Source organism: Cebus imitator, unplaced genomic scaffold (genome assembly GCF_001604975.1).
Source record: "Cebus imitator isolate Cc_AM_T3 unplaced genomic scaffold, Cebus_imitator-1.0 Scaffold505, whole genome shotgun sequence".
Taxonomy (NCBI): Eukaryota; Metazoa; Chordata; class Mammalia; order Primates; family Cebidae; genus Cebus; species Cebus imitator.
In genome coordinates this window covers 317,066-327,572 of record NW_016107820.1, presented here as the reverse complement: position 1 = coordinate 327,572, position 10,507 = coordinate 317,066, and the positions used below count along the sequence as shown (strand labels likewise).

At 41.6% G+C, this 10,507-nt stretch overlaps 1 protein-coding gene and 1 long non-coding RNA gene across 12 annotated transcripts in view; one reads left to right on the top strand and one right to left on the bottom strand.

The window, feature by feature from the left end:
- FMR1 (FMRP translational regulator 1) overlaps positions 1-4,726 on the bottom strand; it is a 38,693-nt gene extending 33,967 nt beyond the window's left edge. For 4 of the 11 annotated variants that reach the window (XM_017513824.2, XM_017513828.2, XM_017513827.2 and 1 more), the window contains exon 1: positions 4,436-4,524. Coding sequence is in view for 3 of the 11 variants with exons in the window: in XM_017513836.2 (XP_017369325.1) it covers positions 4,436-4,486 (51 nt within the window). In the remaining 8 variants the exon portion in view is untranslated. Of the gene's footprint in view, positions 1-4,435 lie in introns of all 11 variants that reach the window. The other 7 variants (XM_017513836.2, XM_017513829.2, XM_017513823.2 and 4 more) reach the window with 5 other exon arrangements.
- Positions 4,727-4,829: 103 nt separating this feature from the next.
- On the top strand, positions 4,830-7,159 carry LOC108292756. Its single transcript, XR_001820402.1, has 3 exons — positions 4,830-5,003; positions 5,226-5,329; positions 5,614-7,159. It is a non-coding gene; the product is annotated as an uncharacterized LOC108292756 (long non-coding RNA).
- Positions 7,160-10,507: the final 3,348 nt, after the last annotated feature.

Here is a 10,507-nt window from a genome sequence, read left to right as displayed (position 1 = left end):
GAAAGGAAAAGAAAGGAAAAAGGAAAGGAAAAGGAAGAGGAGAGGAGAGGAGAGGAGAAGAGAGGAGAGGAGAAGAGAAGAGCGAGGGCAGGGGAGGGCAGGGGAGGAAGGTCAAAGACAGAAAGACAGAAAGCTAAACAAAACAAAACCAAACCTGCAGGAGATAGAGAGGACAGGGACATGGAAAATGTGATAAAAGTATGATTCAAACCAAAGGCTTCATATATAAAGTTATCATTTTGTCCCTTTTATGGGGACACTAACAACATAAAAGAATAAACACAGACAATAAACCTCATCAACAGTCCTTCCAACCATACCACATATCCAGGACTTCATATAGGCATTTGCCACAAATTATGAGAAAAACACATTCTGCTTCACCCTGACCAAAAGACAACAGAGACATGTGCAAAGAAAACAGTATTAGTTATTAATTTTCCTCGTGTGTATGTATTCTAATTTTTGAATAGTTCAGTTTTATGAGCTCCCAATATAACAAGGCAAATTTCCTAGCCGGGTCAAAGATTTCCAACCTTATCGTTCCTTAATAGGCATCCATATGAAGAAGTACAGTGTCAAGGGTCAAGAGTTAACAACGAAAAAGGCTGGCACATAAACTATTTCATGACAACTTTCTATTAACAGTAAAAAATAATAATATGACCTTGTAACTGTAGTTATAGGATGCTAAGGCAGTATTACAACACAAAATACAATCAAAGACCACAGTGAAATTGAAAACTGAGCAGGAAATCAAACCAATTTCTTCAAGCTAAATTTCATCATTTCAGGAAGTCAGAATCCTGACCCTTAATGCCCCTGACACTTGGTAGTAAGCCACTTACCTAACCTCTCTGTGCATCATTTAAAGAAAGGGAATAATAACAATACCTCGAATAAAGTATCAGAGGTAAAGCACTTAGGACAGTGCCTGGCACCTAGAAAGTACTCATCCCCTGTTAAATATTATTATAATCGTGATCCTGATCTTCTCAGGAAGCACATTCCTACAGTGGGCAGAAATCAGAAACTCTAGTAATATACCACTGAATTCTGCATCTAATTTATAATTTGGAGGTTATCAGAATACTTAGATATGGAGTTAGAAAATACAAAGGTCAAAAAGAGGAAAATCATGTAGCCACGAAGCTCCTAAAAACTAAAAAGAGTAATTAGACTCTAGGAAGGAAACAATAAATGTGGTTGACCCAAATAATTCACTTCCTCGAAGTACAGAATAACACCTTTATGCAAAGTTAGCTCAAGAAACTTCAGAGAAAACATGTTGCAAGTTTATTTACACTTTATGCAAGTTCTTTTATAAACTTATAAGCCTTATACAAGTTTATTTATAGTCAAACTGATTTTACTACATTTCACTTAGCATCTGAAATGACATGTTAGACCACTAATACCTTCATTAAAAATTTTCTTTTGATTGTACACTTTATCATATTTAGCTGCTAGCTGCCATACTACTGCTCACCAAATTAAAGTCTGTCTGTAAATACTGAAAAAATAAAGTATAATCTAACAACAAAATTACAATGTAGCACAATTATACCATATGACAATAAGGAATCAGAAATTAGAGGCTGTATTTTCAGAAACAAAAAGGGTTCTTATGTCTTCGATATGTGAGGTATCCATCTTTAGTAATTTTACCAAAACCTACAGATCTTAGGATTTATTAGGGCATTCATATTGGAATGATATGCATTCTACATTTAAAATGGAGTTAATTCATTACCATTCTCAACACATCAAAACTTCTAGTCCAAAGAAAACAAATTATGTGGGGCACATGCCCCTAGAAAAAAGGCTTTATTTCATCATTACTCATTTAGAAAATACTTTGTAAAGATTTCATGAAGTCTAAGTCAAAGTGTCTTCATATCTTACATAGCACCCGCAGGGCACTGTAAGTGGTACACGTGTCCAACTTTTTTTAAGTCAAATACCTAAGCTTAAAAGTAGTGGCTCTGGTGATTACTAAATCTAACTTAAGTTTTCAAGAAGAAACACCAGAAAAAGAGAGCTGTCCTTGGAAATATGGTGGTTATGCTAAGCAAATCAAAGTCTGAATTCAATTATACCTAAGTTGTTTGATTTGTTTAGTTTTTAAAGCTTTTCTATCAATTTGAACAAGGTTCCTATTTCTTTTTCCATAAATGTAACACTTCTCCATAGAAGTTCATTTTTAATTGGTTTTTATTTCACATCTTTCCTGTCCATCCCACTGGACAAGCAACTCAGTGTACTTTTGCTTTACTTTTATAACTCACAGTAATATTATAAGTCATATAAAAACTTTGAGCTTTTTGTTACAGAAACCATTTTTCCATCAGTGCAGACCATTTGACATTTTCTAAGAAATTAAACTTAATTAAATAAACATAACAGCAATTTCTCTGACACACACTTGTTCAAGTACTACATTTCTCCTCAGGGAACTAAGGGGCAACCAATCTATTCTTCATTTACCTTCAAGTTAAACAATTTTGTTAGAAAAGAAAACCCCAAAAGGGGGCAATTAATAGCAAAAATAGAAGGCATTTCTTATATTCCAGTCAGTTTGCAAGCAAAATCACTGGAGCAAATCCTAAGTGGCTGGAAGAGAACAATAAGTGCTTCAAGGCCAGAATGTGCTACTTGCCCTCTGTGGTAAGCAAAGTTTAGTGGCATCCAACCTAAGCTGATATCACAGATCAATCAGAATCCTACTTACCCATTAAGCCCTTACTCATACATATATATATGTATATACAGAGTTATTAGTGGCTGAAATCTAGTGACCAAACCCACTAATCTAGGACCCTGAACGATCCTATGCAAACTCACCAGAAAAAATTATGGATCAATAAAGTCAATGCAATAAAAATTTTGACTGCAGAGTCAACTGAAAAAATTGCGTATTCGTGAGACTGTTAAGAACATAAACGTGGGGTTACTTTGTGCCTCCTTTTACAGCGAAAGGTTTTATCTTTGCGCTCAAAGTATGGAACATTTTACGTACTTTACTCATTTGTGAAATATACTGATCTCCAAAAGTCTTCATAAAATTGGTAAACCCAGAATATATTAAAGTCAAATTGTTTATTTTCCTAGCCAAACTTGTCATGTTTGAAACATTCAAGTCATTCCATAATAAATTTAAGAATTGTGTTGGACAATGGTAATAGCTATTTCCCATGCTTCCTTCCACATGCACCTTCTATTGCCAAAATACTGTAGTAAGGTGGGATATTATTTACAGAGATCATAGACATTCAAGAGGAAATGAGAATTATAGATTAGTAGATCTACAGCAACTACATACCAACAAACGCACTCCTGCTACATCAAATTTGTAAATCTTCCATTTAAAAATGAAAGGTGTTAGTCGATCTGCAATGGTGTAACTTTAAAAAGCACAGTAAACCCATGGATCCCTAAGCCTCAACAATTCAGTCCACTGCCACACCACAAATTCAAAGGAAATATGGTCAAGTTCTTAAGGGCACAAAAATATTTTCGATCAGTTTAAAAAATGCCCTAGTAATATACTCTCTGTTAATTTCCTTAAGTTCCATGGCGTATATTTAGGTCTCTGGAAACTTAAACACACACACACACACACACACACACAATTTTGAAGTAACAGAGTTGCTAATGGTTTTAGACGCTGAAGCGTGTGCATTCCTGAATTTACCCCGTTTAACAAAAGGGGGGGCGCGAATATTCACGATGATCAACGTCTTCAATGCATTGCTGAGCCATGTTAGGGTCTTCCTGAAACTTTTGGATCTAAAATCTCCTCCGAAATCCACAAAGAGAAGCCACTAAAAATCAGTTGCCATTGTGATTTGGTGCCGACTACCGCTTCTTACTACTCTTTCTTCACAGCCCTCGCCCAGAGCAGGGGAGCTCTCCGAAGTCCCAATGCTGGACCGGAAAAGAGAAGCCAAAGGAGACCTGAAACCCTCTTGGCGCTGCAGGAGGCGGCCCGGCTGAAGCGCCCCCCGCTCCTCCACAACTACCCACACGTCAGGCCCGGATCCCGCTGGGAGAAGATATTTAGGAAAGAAGGAAGAAGCCGTCGCCGTCACTTAGCGCGGATTTCGGCCCTTCCCGCCCCGGCTCCTGTACCTGCCGCCGGCCCTAGCCCATCCCCAGCTCACCCCGACGGGGCTCAGCGCCGCAAGGGAACCCTGTCCGCGTTCGTCTCTCATCCCGTTAGGCGCTAGGGCCTCTCGGAGTCGGAGCGGGGCTCGAGGGGCTTCCTACAGGCCCCAAGTCCAGTCCTTCCCTCCGAATCAACATCCCGCCGAGCGTGCCCTGGCACCCAGGCGCGGCGCTGGGGTAGAGGGCCCCGGGCCTGCCTCCCGCCAACGCCAAGAAGAAAAAGGAGGGAAGGAAGGGCGAAGATGGGGCCTGCCCTGGAGCCAAGTACCTTGTAGAAAGCGCCATTGGAGCCCCGCACTTCCACCACCAGCTCCTCCATCTTCCCTTCAGCCCTGCTCGCGCCGGGAGCCCGCCCCCGAGAGGTGGGCTGCGGGCGCTCGAGGCCCAGCCGCCGCCGCCGCCGCCGCCGCCGCCGCCGCCGCCGCCGCGCTGCCGCACGCCCCCTGGCAGCGGCGCCTCCGTCACCGCCGCCGCCCGCGCTCGCCGTCGGCCCGCCGCCCGCTCAGAGGCGGCCCTCCACCGGAAGTGAAACCGAAACGGAGCCGAGCGCCTGACTGAGGCCGAACCCTCGGCCCTCTGAGCGTGTAAACACTGAAACTGCGTCACGTGATCGACGCTGTTCCCTCCCCCCGCGGGCTCAGCCCCTCGGCCCCGCCCTCTCGCTTCCAGTGGCCAGAGAGCGCGGGCATGCGCGTTGCTGGGAACGGGCCGGAGTGCCGGCTCGAACGTCAGATGCGCGGGCCGGGCGTGCGCGGGCCCGGCGGAGGGCGGGAAGGCTGAAGGGCGGTGACAGGTCGCACCGCCTCGCGAGGGTCAGAACTCCCATTTCTGCAGAGGTGCATGCCGTGTCGTGTGAAACCAACTGCATCCGGTTATTCATTGGCCTCGCTAGGATTCCGGGGGCATGTCTGGTTTGGTTTGATTCAAAGTAGCGCAGAGCCTGATTGAGCGGGAGGTGGAGTGGAAGGCGAGAATGAGGGTGAAGGAGTAGATTGAAAAAGACTTTGAACTAGGAACAGTGGCAACCAGGATGACCTTGGCTTTCGAGACCCATAGAGGCAGGGGGTGAAAAGTCACGCCCTCTCTCACCAGATTTTGGGCTTTCCTGTGGAGACATCCTGGGCCCTTTCAGGGACAATGTATTGAGTCAGGACCTCAAAATGTTAGCCTTTCCTCACACCCAGCTTTGACCCACGTACTTGCCTTTCCTCAGTTTATTTTCATACTTTCACTTGACACACTAAAAAATTGTGTTAAGCACTTCTTAATGTCTTTAAAGTTCGTTTCTGCCCCTACTGTATGCGCACCCTATGTCGGGGTGAGCATGTGTGTGGCAGTCATGGGTCCTGTCTACAGGGACCGATGCACCTCCTTGCCACCTTTTACCTTCTACTCTAAAACAAAGCCCAACTTTTTCTTATTCCTGTTTCTGCACCGTGCTTATAGCTGCGTTGATCGATGTTTCCTTAGGGATGCTGGTATCCAACTGAGAAGTTTATGGAGCACCTGTCATGTGCCAGGCACTGTGCTAAGTGCTAGCGAGAAATTGGTGAGTAAAACAGAAAAAAGAAAAAAGTGCCAGCATTGAACTTGGAACCTAGCGAAGTAGATGGACATAAATTATGCTGGCAAGTAAATGAGGAGTTGCAGCTGTGATAAGGGCTACAAAGAATAGGTGCATCCATGATGACATAACATGACCCAGTCTGGGGTGGAGAATCAGAAATGATTCCAGCTGGAATATGGCAGGTGGGAGTTAACTGTAGCACTGAGTTGGCAGAGGCAGGATGACCTGCCCCAGGCAGGTGCCCCAGAATGAGAAGATGTTGGTGCTGGTGGAATGCCAGCTTTAAAGCAGTGGATTTAGGGCCACATTCCTCAAGGCCATAGTAAACAGGAAAGACCTATTTGGACTACCGTCTTTGGAGTAGTCACTTGAGACCAAGACTTCAATAGGGCTGAAAGAGAATCTCATCATAGGTTGAATGGGAGCAGAGCATTAGCTGTAATTCCAATGTATTATAGTAAAAGACGGCACATTGATTAGAATAATTATACCTCTCCACGTGTAAGGTGTTGTTCAGTTTACCCAGGGCTTAAAAATAGGTCAACTCTTCACAACTGTCTTTATTGCAAGCCACACTCATCCTGTGCTGTTCCTGAACCTGTGATGCACTTTCATCCTTTCATGTCTCTACACATCCTTCCTGAGCCCCATAGAGGCCCTGCCCCTTAAGGTTTTCAGCTGGATTCCTATTAGCTAGTTATTTTATTTCAGATACAGAAAGTTAACTTTGCTCCTCCATTTTCAGCACATTGTCATATCAGTCCCTACAAGGTCCTTGTTTTATATTATTTTATATTGTTTATATGATTTTTTTCCTCATCTTTCTCAATTCCCACTCTCATTCTTCCAGACACAAACTGCAATATAGATCCTTGATAATTTAAGACAGATAATGTTTTGTTTATGCCTCTTGCATTTACAGAGGTGGTATTGGACTGTAAATCTCTATTTCCCACTGTTTTACTCAACACTATGTTTTTGAGCTATACCCACATTGCTGTGTGTACACCTAGTTTGCTACTGAGTATTCTATAGATTTTATTCATACATATCCCTACTGATCCGGCATCTAGGTTGCTGCCAACTCCCTGAAGTCATACTGTGGTGAAAACCCTTGGGAATGTCTTTATAAACCTTTACCAGAACTTATCTTGTGCTCTTGTAGAACTTTGTGCATACCTCCTGCCTCCTCATTACACTGCTTGGCATGTAGCAGGGACTCAACAAATGTTGAATACCTCTACTATTGATGGTTAGTATACCAGAATAATTTATTTATATTTTTGTTTTCCTTATTGGATTATTAGTACCTCCCAGACAGGGCAAATATCTTTTCTATCCTTGTGTCCCTGGCACATTAAAAGTGGTTGATTTCAAGGTATGTTCAATGAAGGAATAAATAAATAGTTTCCTCACTGCCAGTACATACTGCAACTTAGTCTTGCCCAGTTGACTCTGAGTCTCAGCCTCACTCTGACCTCTAGCTTTTGATATTTCTCCTTTCAAGATAGCTTACCTGAACTCAGACGCTGGGCTCAGGCCTGATCATGAGCCTGCTCTTCCAAAATCCTCTCTCCCCCGCCTTCTCTCTTTCTCCCTCTCTCCTTTTACAGACTCTCTTGCCTTCTAGTTCATTGCTCAAGCCTAAAACTGAGACATTTTCACCTGCTTCCACACATCAAATCCATCAGCAAATCATTGCAGAATCCAGAATCTGCTTCTCATCGTTTGCTCAGCTACAACCCATAGTCCAAGCTTCCATTCTCTCTTACCTGCACTGTGGCAACAATTTCTTCACTGGTCTCCTTGCAGTCACTATTGTCCCCTCTCTGACAGTTCTCAGCACAGAAAACAGAATGCCCTTGTTCAGGTATCAATCAAGTCACTCTGCTACTCAGAATCCCCCAGTGACTCCCTATATCTCTCAGAGTAAAAGCCAGATTCGTTATTTATTCTGGCTTCCATGCCCTATATATTCTGACTTCTATTATCTCCTCTATCTCACCTTTTACTTTCCCCCTTCACGTCATTCCAGTGAATGAAATCTAGTTCCCCTAGACTTTCTGCTATGTTTTCTTCCAGAAATTTTACAATTTTGTGCTTTGCATTTAGGTCTATAATCCATTTTGAGTAAATTTTTTTTGCAAAAGATATAAGGTCTGTGTCTAGATTAATTTTTCAGTTATTCCAGGACCATTTGTTGAAAAGACCATTGTTTCTCATTTCAGCCATAGTATTTTCTTTGTTGTTTCTTGAAAATACCAGGCAGGTTCTGTCTGTCTCCCCTCACTAGAGTGTAAGCTCAGTGAGAACAAAGATTTCCGTTTGTTTAATTTACTGCTTGTCCCCAGTGCCTACCACAGTGTCTGGAACATAGTGAATGTTTACTGAATATTACATGAATGAACGGATATGTGTTGAGGACCCGGCCAAGGTTGAGTCAGCTGTCATGCCTATATTTATCTGATATTGCAATGATGCTTCAGTGTTTCTAGCCCTGCCTTGGCCCCTGGTTTCCATTAAATTGCTGCCTGTTGTCTTTGCATTGATTTATTCTCTGCTATTTCCTGCTCCTTCGCAACTTGAGCCCTCTAGAGTCTTTTTCATGCCTCAATCCCAGCTGAAAGGCCTTCTGCCCTTTCCAACTCTAAAAATCTTATGTACTCTTCAGGATCCAGCTAAAGTCACACTTCTTTCTTGACACTTTATCTGACAATTTCACTTGACTGTGACCTCTCATTTGAATGAGATATTAGAAAAAAATTAATTAGTTGGCTTTATTTTTTAGAACACTTTTAGATTTATGGAAAAATTAAGCAGATAGGGAGCCACTGGAGGATTCTGAGTGGCAGAGTGACTTGATTGACACCTGAACAGGGTCATTCTGTCTTAAATGTTGAGAAATGTCAGAGAGAGGACAACAGTGACTGCAGGGAGACCAGCGAAGAGGTTGTTGCCATAATGCATGTACTACCTAATCTCCCCTCCTCCTGTACAGTTTCTCCTATTACTAACATCTTGCCTTCGTATGGTACATTTATTACAACTGATGCATTATTACTCACTCTTTGTGTTGCACAGCTCTGTGGATTTTGAAAAATGCATAACATATCCACCATTACAGTGTCAGCAGAACAGTTACACTGCACTAAAAGATTCCTTGTATTCCACCTATTCATCTAGTCTACCCGCAACCAAGCACTGGCAATCACTGATCTTTTTACTTTCTGTAGAATTTTGCCTTTTCCAGAATGTCATAGAGTTGGAATCATATAGTAGGTGGTCTTTTCATACTGCTTTTATTTTTTTACTTAGCAATATACATTTAACATTCCTCTGTCTTTTCATGGCTTGATAGTTTTTTTTTTTTTATTGGACACAATATTCTGCTGTATGGATGTACCATGATTTGTTTATCCATTTATTTATTGAAAAACATCTTGGTTGCTTCCAGTCTTTAATAATTATGAATAAGGCTACTGTAAACATTCTTGTACAGGTTTTTGTATAGACATAAGTTTTTACCTCATTTAGGTAAATACCAAGGAGCGTGATTGCTGGATCATATGGTAAGACTATATTTTGCTTTATCAAAAATTACCGGATGGTCTCCCAAAGTGGCTGTAACAGTTTACATTTTTCAGCAGCAATGAATGAGACTTTCCTGTTACTACACATCCTTGCCAGGATTTGGTGTTGCCAGTGTTTTGAATTTTGTCCATTCTAATAGGTATGTCGTAGAATCTCAGTGTTTTAGTTTGCAATTTCCTAATGACATACGGCATTGGCATTGTGCATCTTCTCCTTATTTGTCATCTATATATCTTCTTTGATACAGTGTCAGCTCAAATCTAGAAGTGTTCTTTATATATTTTAAATATCAGCCCTTTATCAGATGTGTATTTTGCAAATATTTTCTCCTAGTCTGTGGCTTGTCTTTTCATTCACTTAACAATTTCTTTTATAGATCAGATGTTTCTAATTTAAAAATTTCAACTGTTCAGTTTTTTTCATGGATCATGCATTTAGCATTGTACTCAAAAAATCCTCACCAAACACAAGTTCACCTAGATTTTCTCCTATGTTATCTTCCAGAAGTTTTACAGTTTTGTGTTTTGCATTTAGGTCTGTGATTCACTTTGAGTAAATTTTTCTGAAAGATATAAGGTCTGTGTCTAGATTATTTTTTGCATATGAATTTCCAGTTATTCCAGTACCATTTGTTGAAAAGATCATTGTTCCTCCATTGGATTCTTTGCTCCTTTGTCAATGATCAGTTGACTATATTTGTATGGGTCTAATTCTGGCCTCTTTATTTTTTTCCATTGATCTACAGTTGTTCTCTGTATCCATGTGTTCTTCATCAACAGATTCAACCAACCACAGATCAAAAACATTATTTAAAAATCCCCTAAAAATGGCCAGGCACAGTGGCTCACGCCTGTAGTCCCAGCACTTTGGGAGGCCAAGGTTGGGGGAATCATGAGGTCAGCAGTTCAAGACCAGCCTGGTCAACGTAGTGAAGCCCCGTCTCTACTAGAAATACAAAAAATTAGTAGGGCATGGTGGCAGGCACCTGTAGTCTCAGCTGCTTGGGAGGCTGAGGTAGGAGAATCACCTGAACCCGAGAGGCAGAGGTTGTACTGAGCCAAGATCGCGCCACTGCACTCCAGCCCTGACAACAGTGTGAGATTCCATCTCAAAAGAAATCCCCTAAAAATAACAATATAACAATAAAATAATACAAATAAAAACCAATAAAGTATAACAACT